This window comes from Pteropus alecto, unplaced genomic scaffold (assembly GCF_000325575.1).
Source record: "Pteropus alecto unplaced genomic scaffold, ASM32557v1 scaffold81, whole genome shotgun sequence".
In the NCBI taxonomy this organism is placed as follows: Eukaryota; Metazoa; Chordata; class Mammalia; order Chiroptera; family Pteropodidae; genus Pteropus; species Pteropus alecto.
The window spans coordinates 6,825,144-6,845,751 of NW_006433378.1; the positions used below are offsets into that span (position 1 = coordinate 6,825,144).

At 41.1% G+C, this 20,608-nt stretch overlaps 1 protein-coding gene and 1 pseudogene across 5 annotated transcripts in view; both read right to left on the bottom strand.

The window, feature by feature from the left end:
• The window catches only part of KCNAB1 (potassium voltage-gated channel subfamily A member regulatory beta subunit 1), a 314,248-nt gene that overhangs the window by 61,631 nt on the left and 232,009 nt on the right, over window positions 1–20,608 (bottom strand). For all 5 annotated transcript variants that reach the window (XM_006908205.2, XM_015586496.2, XM_006908206.2 and 2 more), the window contains exons 3-5: window positions 8,160–8,197; window positions 3,759–3,838; window positions 1,424–1,468 (exon numbers count right to left, since the gene is read on the bottom strand). In XM_006908205.2, coding sequence (XP_006908267.1) covers window positions 1,424–1,468; window positions 3,759–3,838; window positions 8,160–8,197 — 163 coding nt within the window. The remainder of the gene's footprint in view (window positions 1–1,423; window positions 1,469–3,758; window positions 3,839–8,159; window positions 8,198–20,608) is intronic.
• Window positions 1,125–1,244, bottom strand: LOC112476836 (annotated as a pseudogene).

Consider the following 20,608-nt stretch of genomic DNA (forward strand, 5'->3'; position numbering starts at 1 on the left):
GGAGGTCTGGGTGGGGATCTGAATATTTTTCCATTTTTAAGGTTGAATACAGTTCTCTTTTAACATCATTACAGTCCCTGGAGTTGGGGAGGAAGATAAGTGAGAAGGGGAAAGTAGGTCACCAAACTGTATTTGTTGACATCTCCATAACTTTCTGGTTTTCTATTTCCACAAGGCCCTCTATTCCTACCAAGCACTTATCTAAGAGTGAAGGGTAAGATTCCGTGGAGTAAGAATACATGGAGCTCTGTTTGACCCTTCCACTTTCCCCTTCCATTTAAACGCTTTGTGCAAAGGCATAATAAAACCAGTCTTGAGCTATACTTTTTGAGAATGTCCATTTTTCCTAGACTGAATTTTATACAAGCTACAATTTTATATGCATGGGTCCAGAGTTCTTTGCATAGTTGTCTCACGAATACTATTGAACCGTTATTTATTTGGCCATCGGCAGATATTATTCCAGAGCAGAATAGGACCCCAAACTTGTCCAGTGGTCTTTGTTGGGCTTTGCCTGATTCTGTGCCCATGCTGGGGAAGAAGTGGCCGTTGGGGTTGACGCACTTAGTGAAATGGAGAGGGATTGCCACCCTGCCCCCCCAGGCCCCCACAAATGTTGCAGCATCCATTATCACACTCGCTTTGGCTACAGATGGCGATGGGATGAGACGTGACCCCTCAAGGATAGCAGATGAAACACTTTCTTGAATGGCCAGGGAATAGGGCTCCCAGTACACAGGCGAGACATTGGCAGTTAAGAAAGCTTTAGGGTATTTATCTCAAGGACTTCTTATTTCATCATTTCTTTGCATTCATAAATATGTGTGTATAGTATAAATAATCAGCTTCCTGTCAGCTGGCTTCTTTCACCAAATTACTACAAATGGCAATCAGAAGCCATGAAAATGTCACTTTCTTTTATGGACGAATACTTCCTGAACCTTCCCTCCTTATCTGCTCAACCCCACAGTAATTCACTGTGATTAATGATTAGTCAATAATTTTTGAAGCACAAGTAATGAACTGGCTGGTATTTATTTTCAATCCACGTGAATCATTTTTTTACGAAGAGTTGACTTATGTTTTGTACAAACTTTTGGCCAGTTTTTTTTTTTTTTCTTTTATGCCTACAGCACCTGGTCTTTTTAGGTGGTCTCCCATCCAAGTACTAACCAGGCCCAACCCTGCTTAGCTTCCGAGATCAGACAGACATCGGGCTTGTTGAGGGTGGCATGGCCGTAGACCATGGACCATGGCTCCACTGGGGCATGAACCCAGGACCTTCTGTGTGTAAAGCAGACATGCTAACTGCTACACTATGGAACCACGTCCTGGCCAGTTGTAATACAATTTTATTTTCCCTTCCTCAATACAAAATAATGTCTTTTTAAAGGCAATTAAGTGATTATAGTGAATGCATTACCTCCAGCCTTTCTTCTTGATGATGCTCCCCAGAATCACTTCAGCTCTGAAGGAGGAAATGGATAATATCTTAGGGTACAGTGTCTTGGAAACGCAAGAGTCAATCCAAAACACCAGAGCCATCCCTTGTTTGAACTCTCAATGCCTCCATGTCCCGAAAATAGAAGCCACTCTCAGCTGGTAGCACAGTTTCCGCTATTTCTGCTCATGCCTGCAGAATCCTGCTCCAGAGCATTCCAGAAACACCTGCCAAATCCTGACACACTGGCAGGAGACCACCTGCAGTTCTGATATTAAGAAACAGCAGCCATTTGGCAGTTTTTTGTTTTTAAACCACTGATCCCATATATAAATGTCCTGCTTGGGGTATCCAATCTATTTGCTGTGGTCTCCAATTGTGACTGTGAAGGACAATGAGACCTCACATTATTTAGATAGAATATAATGACTTCCAGGAGATCTTGCAGGATAAAAGAAGCCATGCATGGGTATCCCAGAAGCCAGAGCTGCAAATGTAGAGGCCCACAGAGATAATGTCCTGGGTTCCAGTGACAAGCATTGCATAGAAGCAGGACATAAGGTGTCAGAGAAGTGAGTGACCTTCCCGCACCTAAGGCTGGGTCGTGGAGAGGTATACTGAAGACATCCCCACTGTGTTCCCCCATGTACCTAGCTCAGCTGGGACCCAAGCTCGAGGAAACTTACACTATCTTCTAGGCCTCTCCCAGTAAAACCAACTTGTGAGAAGCAGCTGGTCTCTCAGAGGCTATGTGAATGGGGACATTGACGGAATTAGCACTTTGTCCGTTAGGGCCCTATGGATGGAGGTCATTGTTAATCGTTGTCTTAACTGAAAGTTCTGTCTTTGCTGGAGTGGGTTTAGGAGCCTGGCAATGAGCCACAACGCAGTTAGCTGTGGAGCATGCCGCAGACAGACCTGCACCGGATGTGACACCAGCGTCCTCATCTTCCTCTCCCCTGCCTCTCTGACGGTTGCCTTTTGCAACCTTGTGTTTCACAGTGGGAACCTGTCTCACTTACACACTGACAAGCAGTCGGTAATTAACCAGGGCTGATTATCCTTCACAACAGGAATACAAACGGAACTCTAACAGACTTGTTCATCACTCCTTCCTTTTGTCAACCTTAGCTCCTCTTGGTATTGAGCAGGATTCAACAAAAGAAGAAAATAATGAGAAAACGTAGACTATCGAAAGGAGCAAGGCCTTACTGACTTTATTTTTCTTGGACTCAACAGGAAACATCAGGGATGTGGTCTCTGAACCTCCTTGATGGTCCTTAAATATAGACCCGCCCTTGAAAAGGAGGAAACCCATGCAAGGAAAATGCATTTCAACCAGGCAGTGACGAACGCGACTGAGCAAGGCCAGCAGTTCGATTGTAGTTCTCACCTGGAAGCGGGGAATTAGGCCTGTAGGTGATTATGCATCACAGTCCTGCTAGAAAATTGCAGAGCTGCTCAAGCAGCTGTCCAGCCATTTAGTTCCTTTTAGTTCTTGGGGCTGCATCCATATTCACAGTGGGGGCCAAGGTGCTCCAGTGCTGTTCTGAAATATGCTTCTGGTGCCTAAACCTGGAGGGCGTGGATCTTGAGGCCTGGCCTCAATGGCACATTACACATGTGTTCAGATCTGGGAATAATCCCTGTCCTAGAGCCCAAACCTGCTCTCTAGTCAGTGAGAGGGTTTGTAGCAAGATACGACTTCTCCAGCAAAAGAAGCGAGGCCTCTTTGCAACCCTCTCTGTCCTCAGAGTGGGGTCTGAAATGCCCTCTTGTAAAAGATACTGAATTTCTTGGCCTCTTTGGGAACCCATCCTTTAATCTCTGATCTACCTGTAATCCTATGTGGAGGGACAAGTCTGCAAACGGAAAAAGCATGCTCTGCTTCCCCACAGAGAGGAAGGTCCAATTTCCCTCGGGGATTGAGGAACTATGAGATTTGATTATGAAATTATGAGACTAGATTTTGAGCAACCACACCGTAATCTGTTAATTTATTTGCTCACTCATATGGGTAACTGATGTTTATTGATCTCTGCTGCCACCACCCTGGTCCCAGCCACCTCGGCCCTCATGTTGGCCAAGGCGATTGCTTCATGCATGGACCAGAGGCGGGAAGGTGTAGGTGTGCAGAGGGAGCTGGAGATGGTCAGTATCCCTAACTGTGGTGGTGGTGGTACAGGTGGGGAGAAACAGTGCCATCGGCAAGTGTGGGAAGGGTGGACCCTTCTCACTGGCGTGTCAGCCATGGTTTGGGCAGAGTCTCTTGGTTCTAGAAATGCCACTTGAGGGACGCAAACAGGTACCGACTTACTTTCCAGCGGCATAGACCTCGGCAGTATCAAAGAGGTTAACACCACTTTCGTAGGCGATGGTCATCAGCCGTTCAGCCACCTGCAAGAAGATGGGAAGGTCAGCCGGAAAAGCCAGGTGCTTCCCAAACCTGAGAAGCGGCTTTGAACCCTCCAGTGGTCTTCAAAACTCTGAAATTTCACTAACCACTTCTTGTTTTTCTCAGTTGTAGGAAACAAAGAATGCAAGAAGCTCCCACCAGCCTATATGGGGGTAAATGTATCCTTCTCCTCAGCCACCTTCCTGGCACTGAGGGATTTCCGTCAGTGCTGAGGTAAGCCAGCTGTCAGGAAGGAGCACAGTGAGGCAGACAGACTTGTTGCTCACGCCACGTGGGAGATCTGGTTTGCAACATTCTCTGTGGCATCATTTGTATTGTGGCCGATTCCATTTCTCTCCTTTCTCCAAGCCAATAGGTTGTGGCACCTGGGCGACTCATGACCTAAAGGTTTGTGTTTTCTTTCCTCAAGGCTTAGCAGACTATGCTGATGAACCGCAGGTGGGACGAAGCTGTGACTGTTGTAACTCCTGCCACCCCCATCTCAGCAAAACCCCGGACACCATCACAGAGTGGCCAGCCAGCCTAATCGACTGGGATGGAGGGCATGAGGCACTGGCTCCTCCCTGTCAGTCTGAAAAGAGATCTCCAGGCTCCTTATTCCTTCCCTTGTGCTGCTGGACGTAAGTGGCCAGTGTGACAGAAGTATCCCAGCGGGGATAGCTGTGAATAATGGCCGGAGGGATAACTATAGAGACATAGCCACAAGCAAAGAGTGGAGAGGGGCCATTTTTCATTTTGCTGATAGACTTATTAGTCCACTGAGAAATTACACACCTCGTAAATAATTAAAATTGATTTTTCCATTATGTTTTTGATTGCAGGCTAAAGTTGCTCCGTCAGCATTTCCAAGATAAACTCTTTTCCTGTTGTTTTTAAAACTGGCCAACCAAGAAAATTGTTAGGTTAGCAAAATGGAGTCCCTGCAAATTCTTTAGAAAAATAGCAGCGAAAATGCTACCACTGCCTTTAATTTAGTACTATTGTGACATTTATCCTAAGTAAAGATTGGAAGTTAAGACAGATATAGTTTTTCCCACTGTGACTGTCCTGTGTCTAAGAAATCATTATGCTTGCAGTGTACATTACCCTTGTGTCATATCACATGACATACCGGTAGATGATTATTGGGAAATGAGCATAATAAATTTTCTATAGAGAGAAATTTTAAGATAAGATGGAGAATCATGAATGGAGAGTTGGAGTAAATGATTGCTGAGATGTTTCCCAATCAGGGGATTTGAAGACCTCAGCGTAGAAGAATGAAATCACTGGACTAAGTCAGAAAACCAGCTTTCTAAGTTTTTGTTATTTTTTAAGTTTTAATTTTATTTTTTTAAGTTTATCGAGTTAACATTGGTTAGTACAATTATATAATTTTCAGGTGTACATTATAATTTGATGTCTCTATATTATATTGTGTATTTACCACCCAAAGTCCAGTTTCCTTCAGCTACCATATATTTGGTCCCCTTTACCCACTTCGCCCTCCCCATAGCTCCCTATATTTGACGCCTTCTACTCCAGAAGACCAGCTTTTTGCCTTGGGTGTACAGTTACTGGATAAATCAACTTGAGCAAGTCATTTGTCCTCTCTGTAGGACGGTTTCTTCATCTACGAAATGATGATAATTCTGTTCAGATATCCCATGGAGCCCTTATGCCCAGAGCCAGTGGACCTCCCCTTCCTTCCCCAGGATGTACTATTCTAATTGAGGCCTAGAATTCCTATAGCTCTATTACTGCCTGAGGATGAAGTCGATACACAAAGGAATACAAAAATATAGGGCCAAGAGAATCACTGGGGAATGGAGTGGGGGCCACTGATTGAGTCAATCCTGAAGCTTGCTCTACCTCTACCGTACGAGTATGAAAGTCCAAATAACTTCTTTCCTAATGGGTTAAGCCAATTTGGGTTAAGCTTATTGTTACCTACAGTTGAAAGAACCCTAACTACCTTACAGATGAGAAAATGTCAATAAAACTCTGAAAATTAAGTGCTATAAGATGATAATATGCTATTTACCATTATTTAACCCATTTCTTGTTTAGAAAAAAAAGTGCAGCCTTGCTGTCAGCATTAATTTAACATCATGCAAAAGAATGCTTCGTTTTCTAGGATTTGACATTTTCAACGGTCAAGAATTACTATATTTATAAATGGAAATACCACTACTAAAAACAGGATACTATAAATAAAATGATGTCATTTGTTTCCAAAGATGATCGATATACTAGAGCGATGCAAAGGTAATAATAAAAGTGAGATATTCCGTGGCAAACTTTGGGGGTAAGGTTAGGGCTGTACTCCACGAATTATCTTGGAGTAAACACTACAGCCACAAGTGCAGCTGGCGAGTATTCTCGGGGCAAACGGGAAATGGGTTAATAATAATATTCTGATGAGTAACATCTATCTTGATTTTATGATGAATCATCGTTGGGAGGCACCTCACAGAGTTATCTAGTTTCATGTTTGAATCTTTTCAATCATGCCCTTGTCAAGCGGCTCTTCAACATATGGTTGAACTGTCCCAGTAATGGGGACATCACCGTCTGATGAGACAGGACTGATAATTGCGTCCCCCAGAACATTACGGTGTGGTCATCCCAGGATCCCATATTTGTACTGAACTCATCTGAAGCAGAGAGAAAGCAGGAAAATCTGGGGAGGTGGATTTGTTGCTATTTGTCCGCACTGTTGCCACGATCTTGAGCAGTCTAACCACTGGTATGACTGGTCTGCCTGTGTCTCCCTTCCCTCGTTACTGACATTCTCTCTGCAGGAACCTGGGGGAAGTCACAGCTGGTTTCCGGAAGGACAGTAGCTAATTGTCTGGTGTGCATCTGAGGTCAGAGCCGTTGCAGCCATTTACGAAAAATGTATTGTTGAGTTTTTAGAACCGTAATTTTAAAATGATTTATTTCAGAGCCCAGACCTTCACACTCTAACCTGGGCAAGCTGGGCTCATTGCAGTGGAGTGGCAGACACCGTAAAGGAGAGAGCAGAGGTGTAGGAGAAATCGATGCGCTTACAGTTGGACCCTCTGATCCAAAAGGGAAGCACCATACCAGGCAGTAGAAGGTTATGAACATGCTGGATACAGTGGATTATTAACTTCGGACCTCCTTCCCTACTTGTCATCTATTTTGTATATAAGTGTGCAGTCATTGCTCTGATATCTGTGGACTTGCCTCTGTGCCTACTCCACACACCCTTCCTCATGTCAGTCAGAGGGCCCTGTAGTGGACTCTGTGATGGCCACCCAGATTCTCCTTCATAACTGGAGGACTTATTCCCATAGATGCTGGGAATGCTGACATCGGATGGCCTTCCGCTGTCAGCCCTCTCTGGAAATTGCACTTAGCTAACGAGAGTCGAGAGTCGCTTAGCCCAAGGTCAGATCTGCTTCTCAGGGCAGCCTCTGTCCAGTGACTGGTCCTACAAGAAATATCAGTGCTCAGTCCTCTTGCCCCAACTTGGGACAACCTTGTAGGGCCATCTCAGCTTCAGAGCTCCCCATGGGGTCAGCTGAGGTCATTGTTGAGACTGCATCATGGCTCAGTTTCTCTATCTGCCTGATTCTGCTTCCTTCCCTGTCCTGTGTTGATCCTGAGAGCACTTCTAATACTGTTCTGCTTGCTAATCTCTATCTCAGAGTCCACTTCTCAAGAAATCCCCCCATGTAACACATTCTCAATGGGAACAGGCATTCAGATACATAAGAATATGCAAATAAGACTTCTCCCCTGGGTCTATTAAATAACAATGGTGACCTTGGGATCTATGGAAAAGACCCTCAGTTCCCCCAAGCTTCTGCTTAGGAATGATAGAACTACCATGTCATATAGGAGGAACTGAGGCTCAGGGAGGTTGGACTGACTTGCCCAAGCTGGGGTGACCGACTGTCCTGGTTTGCCCAGGCTGGAGAGGCCCCATGCTAAAACGTGAAAGTCCATGCAAACTGGGACCAGTTGGTTACCCTAGGTGGAGCCAAAACAAACAAACGAACATACAAACAACAGCAATAAAATCTTTTCATAAAGTGACTAATATTCATTCCAAACTGCTTCCTTCTCCATTTATTGAGCCTGCGCATTGACAGCTTCAAGGATTAGTAGTCTAAAGGTGAAGAGTACAAGAATCCAGATAAAACTGAAAATGATCTTTGAGTCAGTCTTAACTATTTCCTGTGATTAAAGCATTATCCTTGTAAAATGCCAGGATCCCAGGAAAAATTCTCCTATTGTACAGCTCTCTCTGCATTTTCTTTGATCAGCATAATGGAAGCCAAATTAACTTACCTCATCTGAAATTTGACCTCCAAATGTCACCCATGTTCCTAGAAAAGAATAAATATTTGCACATTATTTATAATCATTTTTTTCTACTATTGTGTATAATGAGAGGAAACGCTTTTTTTCTTATGACAAGCCTACTTCATAGGTTGTTCACGAAGGCATCTGAATGAAGGGCACTGGGGCCTGCAGTCCAGCCTGCCTGCCTCCCCTCACTAAGTCGCCTAGCAGGGGTCTGCAGCCCCCTGGAGGAAGGGATGCCCTTTCTTCATTCAAAGGCACCATTTATGCTAAGAACAGCCCTGCCTTACAAAATGCTTTTTCTCCTGATATAGGACCATGAATGCTAGTGTGCAAAAAGGCACTTCTACTCCGCCCAGTCTGGCTGCACACCCCTCTTGCTCTCACTAGCCAAGAAGCCACCAGTTCTGAAAGTGAAGATAAGACCTTGGGCTAGGGTTCTTCTCTTTTTTTGTCTCCAACAAGGGATTCTGCTTTGTATTCGCTAATACCTTTCACAAGGAACCCTCTCAACTGTCCTTTCAGTCCCCACTTGCGAGCCCCAGGATGTGACACTTAACCATCTGCTCTGTTGTGACCTGCAACTCCAGAATAAAAATCTCCACTGGTTTGGGGCTGAGAGTAGAGGCAGTAGCTGGAGCAAGAATTGGGACAGCGGGGAGAGAAGCACAACCAGCAGCTGGGTTTGCCTTCGGAAAGCAGGAGGAAAGCAGACAGTGCATGGGTCTTTGCCACTCCGGTCAATAGTCACCTCATCCGTTCCTCCCCTCCTGGATTTTTTTTTTTTTGAGCCCTGATAGCACACCAGGCAAAGGCATCGCACCCAGATGCTGAGGACAATGAGGCGATTGATCCAGTTCCTTTTCCCCACAGTCAACTGTACTACGACTGAGGCAAACACAAGGCCGTAAGGCAGGGGGTGCTCTACCTAGACAGGAGGGAGGTGCGCTCGAGAAAGACAAGAAGAGGCGACATTTGGGTTGAATTGCAAAGGAGGTAACTGAATGAAGAAGGACGGCACAGGCATTCAAGTATAGGTAAGAGCACAGGCAAGACAGGGAGGCAGAAAACTTTGGAGTGCAGTAATGAGCTGTGCAGTGGGCTCTTGGTTGTTGAAGAAACATGATGCAGAGAGGGGGGTGGCTGGAATAGGAGCAGCCTGGGAGCATACAAAGACGTTGTTGGAAACTTAGGTTTTGCATTTCATAATCACAGTCATAGCCATTTGTGGAATACCTTCCAAACGCCACCGATCTGCTGATAAATTTGTATACTTTCACCTCTAATCGTTTTGAAAAACCTGCAAGGCGATTTTGTTATTCCTATTTCCAGGTGAGGAATCAAATGGGTTTGAGCAACCAAATAAGTGAAATACACAGGACTCCCCACACTGGCCTGGCTTCAAGAGGGGTGGGTACCCTTGTCACAGCATCTCACTGCCCTCAGGAGACTAGTTCCAAATTAATCATGGCACTTGGAGTTCACACTGCATAGAATGTTGATGTAATTGTACATTTTCTCTTCTTAGTCGCCAGGGACTAAAACGAAGGTAGGATATAAGTTACTTAACTGTTACATTCTACTCCACTCTACAACCCCAGAGGTTGCAAATGGGCAGCCACAGGTACATTCACGTGCAGACTTGTTTTGCAGACGTGCTGGAACCATATTGACTCACCTGCCTTTTTAAAAAATTTTGAATAAGTTACCAACATTTAAATAATTAGGAGATTTTTCTTTAAAATGCCTGATTTCCAGTTTCTCTTAACAACAGAGTGCCTGTGTCCCCGCAGGGCAGACATCCCTGGATCCGAGAGGCCACATGCTCTGTGGAAGGGCTGTGTCCTCCGCATTTAGTCAAAGACTGTACGCTTGCCTTTGTATTCCCCACACTGAAGTTAAATGCGGTTGTTATTTCCTACCACATGTTTACCGCTATTTTTCTTATTGTAAAATTAAGAAAAAAATGGACTTATGCTTCTCCTAAAACACAGGTGAGTATTGGTGTTGAGTATTTCAAGAAAAAATGGGAGTGTATTTTTTTTGGAGGATGTGAAGAATACGCAAACAAAAAATGTTCACCCTGAAAAATTACATCTTAATGCACCCTAATCAAACCAGCAATGACTGATATACAGAGAGGATGGACGTCGAGAAACTTAATGGAGTGGAGAAATGGCAGTGTTTGTTTTTGAATAAAAATAAAATAAGTGATTTGCTGTGAAATGCAGTTCTCTATTAAGTGAAAAAATGGCCAGTGCATCAAAACCTTTTTATAGATGCTTTTATAAGAGAGTCTCTTTTGAATGCAGCAGAAATTATGTGTCCAGAGCATAAGCAAGCATTTGCACATTTTAGTATAACCAGAAACATTGTAGCTCAGCATTTTAAAAATATGGTTGAGAACTTTCAAGATAAGTTAAATTATTGGTGGCATTTTCTATTGCAGCAAATGAGAACACAGATATAAATAATAGCACACTGTTAGCTATATTTATTTGTGACGTTTCGAGGGGTCAAAGAACTTTTGAACAAGGAGTCCTGCAAGGCAAAACATCAAGAAATAGCTTTGTGATGAGAAAAGTCTCAAACCACTGGATGTCGTATGCATCGTTCAAAGTTATAAGTGTTACTACAGACTGGGCTCTCACAAAGGGTAAAGCTGACACTGGACTTTTCAAGTAACAGATTTCTAGATGGCAGTATTTTGTAGAAACACTAAACATTTAAGTCTGTAAGTCCATTAATTTTCTCATTGATCAGGAGTTGCTTCGGGCTAAAAGGCTAAAATGAGACAAGCCATGGATTCAGTAATTAATTCTATGAATCGGCTGTCCTAAATCTTGGAGCAAAATTAGGTCAGTGTCTGCTTGATAAATTTGCTGGCTTATATGTGTTGTGAGGACAGAGATTTTTTAAAACAGTTCACATCACCTAAGGGAGTGGTCCTATCTCCACTTAGCAGCAAAGATTGGCTTGAAGTTTCAAGTTTTCTGCTGACATTACAACTCATCTTCACATTTCGAATATTTTTCTGTAGGGACATTCACAAGTATTTGAGTAAGTGTCTCATTTGCTTCCCTGTGTCCTGACAAAAAAGAGTCTTTGGGAAATTCATTTGTTAAATTTCATTTGGTCTACTTTACTACATTGCAGTCAGTGTCTAGAAATTGATAGCCTGAAATTTATTCTCTGAAACTGGGCCATTGAATACTGGATTTCAAACTTCATGAAAACATACTAGCATTATTTAGCTTAGCTTTCTTAATTTTTGGTAGTACAAAGTGCTGTGATTTGAAGTAATTAAATTATAGTTCAAAATAGTATTGAAGATTAAATATGACAACATTGAAAACCAAGATTGTAGACACATCTTGGAGTAGATCACCCTACTTATAAGAACCACTTGCAATAATTCTATCCATGTTGGGAAAAGCTTGGTTTTATAAATATAAATCTGAAAATGAATCTGAAAATATCTACCAACCCCAGTTTAAATATTTAAGGCTGCATACCATATATCACAGTGAAAAAATAATGTGAAGTGACTGACATTACGGTACAGAAGAAAAGATGTCAGTTTTCTGATTCCAAATCAAAGCAGTAATGAATTATGAAAAAAAATAGTAATAATTACATGTTTTTAATTTTTAGTTTTAAATTTTTTAATATAAAATAGAACATGGATATCATATATGTGTATATATACATATGTATACATATATTTTATATGTGTCTACACTGTAACAATAAAAATGAAGTGTTTGAGTCCATTTCTGAAACTTTGTTACTCTCACATTCAGCTTCTTTGTTAGATAGGCTACTTTCCTGGCCCTTCAGACCTTTGCTACTCATTTTTTCTAGTTCCTTGTTTACAAACTTCAGTCTTTTACTAGGGAGTATGCTGTCTGAGAGTTTGTGTTTTATTTCATTCATCTTCTCATCTCCACAGCTCTAGAATAGAAGTAAGTCCTTCGTAGATGGTCGATAATCATTGGTCAAATTGAATTGAATTGCCTTTTTGACAGTCATTAATCTACAAAATGTCAGGATAATTCCCCACCAAACCAACAAGGTTATTTTGATTTAGAGAAACGTGAGTAATGCTCATCAACGGTCTTTAGTTCTAGTCCTGAGTTGATCGCTCCCGGTCCCTGGGTACCCACCCAGCTATGCCCGCCCTGGAAAAGAGCTGCGGGAAGGTCCTTCTCTCTGGCTGCAAGGCCCGGGGTAGAGGGTGGCACAATGAGGTGAGGGTCCAACAGCCACCCCCAAGGAAGAGTTGCCACTTATAAATTGGATATACTCCTTTCTGATGGAGGGGGATGGAGTGGTCAACTTCCAGACAGGGAAATTCTGCTTATATGATTTTATTCTCTACTGCCTGCCCCTCTTCACAAGATCTAAGGTGGTTTATTAGTGAATACAGTTCTCGAAAACTCTCTGTGATAGTTTTCTTGATTATTTTTCTGCCTCTAATGAGAGCACACCTTCTTGAGGCCAAGGATGGTGTATGATTATTTCACTGTGAAATCCCAAATTAGGGGAATGTTATTAGAAGATAATTTCACTAAAATGACACTTGTTATTTCTAACCTTTTAAAAGAAGAGAGAGTAAAAAGAGAACTTTGAATTGTTATTTTATTTTCTGATGAAACTGCTTCATGCACCAAGAAATATAGGCTTTGAAAACCTCTGTTGGGGTCTCCTGGCATACACTTACCATGGCATAGAAAAATGATTGGTGAAACATAAAAAGAAAAACTGCCTTCACACACACACACACACACACACACATACATCTTGGTTACTTAGTTACCTTGTTGTAATTATTTCCTGTTATTCATTTAGGAAACATGCTGATCATTTAAATGAACTTCCTAGAGTTTGAAGAGACGTTTAGACATTTAGATGTAATAATATTCGTTCAGGTAGACTACCTCCCTGGCCCTTTAACATCTTACAGCACCATAGTGCAATTATCAAAACCAGGAAATTAACATGGTACAGTACTAGTAACTAAACTATGGACCTGTTTTGAATGTCACTGTCCTCTTTTCTCTTCCAGTATCCTATGCAGGACCCAACATTGCATTTATGCTCATGTCTCCTTAGTCTCCTCTGACCTGTGACAGTTCCTCAGTTTTTCCTTGTTCTTCGTGACCTTGACACTTTTGAAGAGTACTGATTAAGTATTTTGTAGAATGTCCCTCAATTTGAATTTGAATCATTTTAAGGTTACAGATTTGGCGACTTCCTTTTCTATATTGCGGTTTGACTTGCTTATGTTTTGGATACTTTTTTTTTTGTAACTATCAAGAAAGAAACACATAAATGCAATAGTAATTTTCCTTATGCCACAGTTAACTTTTCTTTGCTCTTCCATTCAACAAGTATTCACTGAGTCTACCACGTGCCAAACACTGTACTTAAAATGATCAGGATACAACGATGAGCAAAACTAGTAATTATTTCTCCTCTCATGGAACAGATTTATGGGGGAAAATAAGCAATAAGTAAAGTTAAATATATATTTACGAATTTTAATTTCATAAATGATTAAAATATAAAATACATATTTATCGATGAGTGTTAAAGAGAGTCATTTTTATAAGGCAGGGCTAGGGTATATGAAATGTCAAGAGAGTGGGTGTTGAGATTTTAGATAAGATGGTCAGATGAGATTAACAAAGAAAGTGTTTTTGAGAAAAGACCCAAAGAAAGTGAAGGAGCTTGCCATGAAGCTATCTGAGGAAAGAGCATTCCAGGGCATGGGGAGGAAATGTAGGGGTGGAAGGGCATGCTTAATTGGAATGTTCTAGGTCAATAAGGAGGCCAATGTGGCCAGCAGAAGAGAAGGTGAGGTCCAAGGGGTCATGGGGAACAGATCATATGGGGAACAGATCATGTGCGTCACATCGATTACAAGAAAGGCCTTAGAGAGGCCAGTGAAGAGTTTTGAGTGGAGAAGTAATGTTATCTGACATATCTTGGAAAGGACCATGTGCTCCAGTGTTGAGGAAACACTTCTGAGGCTGAGGCTGAAGCACAAGCAGCAGTTAAGAGGCCGTTGTGATAATCCAGGTGAGATGTGACAGGGGTTTGGTCCTAGGTGGTGGTAGTGAGGATGGTGAGAAGTGCTTGAATTTTTTATAGGTTTTGAAGGAGAGGCAATAGCGTTTGCTGATTAAAAGAATGTAGAGTGTGAAAGAACATGAGACTTCAGGAACAAGCAACATCAAGGCCAGAGGCAGGAGAGAATACAGAACCAATTCAACACATTTCACTGTGGATTTAACAACTATAAGTTTTGCGCAGAGAGCACATGTCAATTCCAGCTTAATGTAGTCAGGGTTGACCAAATGAGCGAGAGCTACTTAATCTAGAGGTGTTTAGAGTTATTTATTATAATCTGTTACATCACTGAAGGATTTAAGGTTAGCAATTCAAACCCTAGATCTCACTGAACTTAGACAACACACTGGGCAAAATTAACGTGGTCACTTGAATAGAATTATTCCTAGAGAGAAGTGGAGCTTGAGACGGAAACACCGCGCTATCTCCCCAAATTGCATGGAAAGCAAGAAACAGAGTGTAAGCCCAGGACTGGTGCTGATTTAGAGGAGGGGGCACCAAGCTATTGGCTACCACCTGAGACCAGGGCCACAGCTCTACCCCGCCTGTGCTTCCCACCTGAGCCATGTGCTGTCTTCTGAGAATGAAGCCCTTCCCATGTCCTTGTGCCCAAGTCCCACTTATTCTTCAGGACCCAGAACTTCAACCTCAGAGTCTATTGCTGCTGGACGTAGTTCCTGAAAACTTTGGGGAGTCGAAGTGAATATCTTAGGTCTCTGTTCCATTAACTCTGTGCCCTCAGAAAGTCTTGATTTCTAGTTTCCTTATACACAAAATTAAGCTTTCTTTATCTCTATAATTTTGTGATTCTGTGGTTGGACTTAGAAGAGAGAAGAAGTTGTTTGTTTCATTTACTCTTCTCCTACCACTTTGAACAAGCCACTTACTACTACACTGACCACATTGCATGAAACTACATACTTTATTTTCACAAATGACTTCCTCAACAGACTGTAACTGTCCCGAGGGCAGGAACCAAGTTTAATTTGAATTTTTAATTCTAGCCACTGAAGTAGAGCCTGCACATAGTAGGTGCTTAATAATTGTTTGTTTGATCAGTAAATAAACATTTTAAAGCACAGGTATTCCAGCCCTAGTAAGAAAGTACCTCTGATACGAGAGCATGTGCAGCATGTGCAGCTTCCCTCACTCACCATCCTAGATGAGTGTTTTTCAACTCTGGCTGCACCTTTGAATATCCTGGGGAGATTTAAATGGTACTGCTGACCTGGCTCCTCCAGATGAGTTTAATCAGAATCCCTGAGAACAGGACCCAGGCATCAGAATGTTTAAATGATCCTCAGATAATTCTAATTGCAACCAGGGTTGAAGATCACAGTTCTAGACTCTTCCCATACCAAAAATTGAGTATCTCATCCTTTTCTTTATACCCCGACTTGCCTTTCTCATTCTTTTGCTTAACTATTACCATCTCCATTTTTCAGAGGTTAGGTGATTAGCCCAAAGTTCAAGTATCTAGTAAGCGGTTGAGTTTTAGCTGGCATTTAAATCTAAGCATGCTTATTCCAGACTCCCTCCGCCCCCAACCAACTTCCCACTCTTATTGATGGGATAGTGTAGAATGAGCACTGTTCTTTCAACAAGACAGGTAAGTTGCACAGGCACCTTAATGTTCATATTAATGCAGGGTTCAAAACAAACAGAAATCTGAACCCGAGGGGAAGTCTCAGATGCCAAGGCTGGGATGTACAGTCAGAGGTGAATTGGCTTCTTGCCCTTGGTGCGTGTACCAATTGAGGGGCATAGGATGGAGATACCCTCTACTGGGGAGGCAATGGAGTGAGTGGCTGAGCAGGTAGGGGGAAATCAGGCAGCCCTGGGTTGGAATTCTGACTCCACCACTCACTAGCATGGGGAAGGAGAGTAGAAGTAATAACTAGTCTGCAAGGTCATTAGGAGGACTCAGTGACATCTGTTGTTGAACAGCGTCTGCCAACATGAGCTTTAATTTCCAATCTGAGATCAATGGTTCCTACACTCCAGAGTGCATTAAGAATCTTCTAGGTGTTTCACGCTGAGCTTGTTGATTCTGAAGATCTGAGGCAGAATATAGGAATCTTTATATTTAACAAGCCTCCCAGGTGATTGGGAGGTAAAACACATTTCTGAACAACCCAGTTGTGGCCACTGCAGATAAACTGGGTGTGGACCTAGGTCTGGGCTCTTGGGACACAGCTCAAGACTCTATCTTTTACAAGTGATTTGCATCTATTGATGTTTCCTTATTTTTGGATACAAGCTGCAGCCTGGTCTTTTATTTTTGGCTTCTATTGTATCACTATTGAGCATCTGGCCCGAGTTAACAAATGTGATGTTAACTTAGCCTCTTCTTTTCTACTTTGATTACCTTTTCTTGCAAGAACTGACAATACCACTCAAACTCTGGGAGTTTGCGGGGGGTGCTTTCACACCTGCACTTTATAAAAGAGCTTGAATTTGTAATGCAGCTAGGCAAGGAGGTGGTAAAGGCTATGTGGAATCAAAGTGGGCTTTCAGGCAGGTGAAGTGCAAATAGTATTCCTAGTTACAGGTAACTCTGCAAGGGCTGAAGAATTTTACATGTTTTACAGGTAAGGAAGTGAGTGTTGGCGAAGTAACTTTCCCAGCTCGTTATAGGTGGGGTCTCCAAGGCTGTGGTCTCTTCCATCCCCATGCTGCTTTCTGGTAATGATGCTTCCCCGCTCCACTCCCTTGAGCCAATGGTACAGCCTAGTGTTTGCTCTAAATGCCTGTTACAATATCCTGCTTTCATGAATCTTCCCATGTTCTTCCCTTTACCAAATGCCTTCCTCACTGAACCTGCCTTTTGATAAGCTTTACACCTATCTCTGCCCTCAAACTGCCTCTTCTGTGGATGAAAAATGGCGTATACTTGCCCCCATTCCTTTAGGCCACCTCCCTGCTCCCAGATTCTCCCAACTCCAACTGAGAACAGGTTTTATCTTGTCTTCCAAAGAGACCTCATACACAGAGCCATCCTGGGCTTTAAGCTCTCGACTGCTTAAGAAGCCCAGAGCCCAAGCTGAGAGCTGAGCCATAAGGAAGTATGCCTGTCATTGAAGTAATCTGGGGCAGGGTGTACCAGTGGGCAAGGCTGTGGCAGAAGGAAGCCCCAGTCAAGGCTGGGATGGGGCTGGCTAATTATGTCTCCCAGAAAAACCTGTGGAGAGTTGGACCCTGGACCACTTTCCAAGGCCTGTGTGTAGGCTTGAGGTATTGAGGGTTAAATGAGTGAGATTGACACCGGGTTCTTTGTGATCCTTGTAGAGAATGTACAAGTATTAGATATTTTTCTTCTTTCTTTGATTTAAGGTTTTATGTACTTAAGTACCAAAAGACACTGCCAGTTCCATTTTGTTTTAAGATTTATTTTAGGGCAAATCTGCCTGGAACCATTTTGTTCTGTTTCTCCATTAACCTGTTCAGTAAAGTTTGAAGACAAGGAAATAGTGATGGAAGTAGAATGAAGGATGGAGACAAGTTTAGAAGAGGCAGTTTTGAGTTTGAAGACAAGGAAATAGTGATGAAGTAGGTTGAAGGATGGAGACAAGTTTAGAAGAGGCAGTTTTGCCTGTAAGGCAGAATTGCAAGGGCGGACATTTCTTTATAGGAGCTGTTGTGAGCATAGCATAGGAATGAAATTGCACTGCCCTAAATCATCCCTCAGAAAACAATGAGCCAGTCTCATTTAGCTGTTAGAATTAATAATTCATAATAATTTAAATCCATGGCTTAAACTCCTTAAGTTTCCTTATGTAGGTATGACTCCTGAATAGATCGACTTAGTACCTTGAGACTGTTAAGAAATAATTTAAATTACATAAAGCCAAAATATTCTTAGGTAATTTTTTTCTGTGTTTTAATTTTTTGTCCATGCGACTGAAATAAATATTATTACTTTTATAATCAGAAACAAAAGTTGTTTTTTTTTAAACCTTATTACTTCTTGAGGAAATCCGTTCATAAACAAGGGTTTCAGCAAGTTAATAGCTTTTCCTATTTCCCGAACATGAAAAAGAAGGAGTGTTGTTATTTTGTTAGTATTTTTTCCTAAGTCTCTTAGTCAAATTCCTCATTTTTTTTGTACTGACATTTATATGTGGAAAATTATTTCTTACAAGGAAGTTTCCAGGGTGCTTAGAACAAGCATGTATCATTAACGTGCTGTATGCATCTTGTTCTTTGGAAGAACTCCTGTATGAAATGTATACAATAGTTAACACAGGTGAAATAACAGTGTTAGAATAAAAGTAGACACCTACTATGGTACACTAGGGCTACATGTCAATATCTGCCTTTTTCCTGTTTTTTTTTTTCTTTTAAATAAATTTAAATATTTTCAAAATCTTCTAAAATGGAATCTATTATTAAGATTGAAAGTTTTGTCATTGTTTGTCATTTTCTGTGAATTCCTAGCACAGGGCCTGGAATATAGTATGTGCTCAAATATATGTTTTTATTTCTTTTTTTAGATTTATCTTTTGTCTTTCCACAGTAAATTATTGTGAATAAGAACTCTCTGGAAAAACACTGAAATCAAGAAGTTTGAAAGTCAACATAAACTCCTTTACACTTTCTCTGATCTCTGAAAAATTCACATCAAATCTTTATCTTTGTTCATGGATATGTCTTTTGATGGTTCAGTGAGTTATTCTCCCTAAAGAGTAATAACTAAAAATAACTTTGGTGTATCTGTATGTCAAAAACAGTAGGTGCTCATAGGACTATCAGGATATGAGAGAAAATAAATTTTTATTCCATGGCGAGGCAAAGAAACTTTTAGTGAAAACAAGATAAGGATGATGCATTGTAAAAGAGAACGAAAAGTATTTTACGACAGTCCTTTCACATTCTCCCTCTTGGGCTATGAGCTTCATGATGTTTACAGTATTAAATATCACATACGACTCAAAATAAGAATACAAAATGACTCATATACTTTTTGACTAAGAAGTTTTCAAAGTGCAGAAAAATTAAAACTGAGGAACTATATAAGAGATAACGTAGGAAAAACTTAAAAATTTTTAAAGTTCTCAGCCCTATTATACTCATATCAATGCAGTTCCCATGTTTCTCTGTAGACTTATGGACTTACATATAAAGATTTGCTTATTTTACCTGTGACTGATGCATACTAACTGTTAATGATTTTTAGCTTTATAAAAAATTCTGTAACTTTCTTTTCATAATGGAAAATTTATAGCTATATCAAGCAGATGAGGTATTTTTGCACCTCCCATAGAACTATGCAGGGAATTTTTTTTTTTAATGAACTGTCTTTCTCTATTTCTAACTAAGAGACAGGACCTTCCCTTTCAATAATTATAAGTAGAAATTTATCAGGTTAAAGAAAAAAATGGAACAATACTAAATCATAAAACCATGTTGATATATCTTTAATCTTAGGAGATCCCATTTAATTAAAACCCTATGTAGAGTCTTTCTCATTTGAAATGATATTTCATACTTTACTGAAAAATTAATTATGGCATGGGAGAAGTCCATGACAGCTCCTGGCAGCCTGATCTGGACACCGGTCTTCCCAGCCAGGCTTTGGCATCGAGGTGATGTCAGTATAACCACATACTCCTGATTTTATGGGGATGGAATGAAATTTCCTAACTTACTGTACAGAAAGTTTATTCAGAAATTTAGATAACCAAAGTCGTCATGGAATATAAATGTAATATTCCTATGTCCACAATATTTTGGATTTTTCTTCATCATAGAAGATAGGTCTTCCTGAGATATTTTCAAAACCCTAACATCTTGGGATAATCTCTGTATCCCCAGAGGCTATATAAAACTCAGTATAGCATTATTCACACTAGGCAAGATATGGAAACAAGCTAAGTGTCTATTTAAAGTGTGGTGCATATATAGAGAATAAAATATTATTCAGCCTTAAAAAAGGAAATCCTGCCATTTCTAACAACATGAATAAACCTGGAAACATTATGCTAGAGGAAAAAAGCCAGAAAGAGAAAAAACTGTATGATCTCATTCATATATCGAATGTAAAAAAATGAACTCATAGAACTAGAGGATAAAACAGTGATTGCCTGGGACTGGGGAAGGGTTGTAGGAAACGGGGAAATATTGCTTAAAGGGTACAACGTATCAGTTGTAAAATGAAAAGTTCTGGGACTCTAATGCATGGGATGGTGACTATAGTTAATAATACTATGCATTTGAGATTTGCTAAAAAACTAGATTTTAGTATCCTCATGACAAAAATAAAATAAAATGAAATAAAAAGAATAAGGTAACCATGAAAA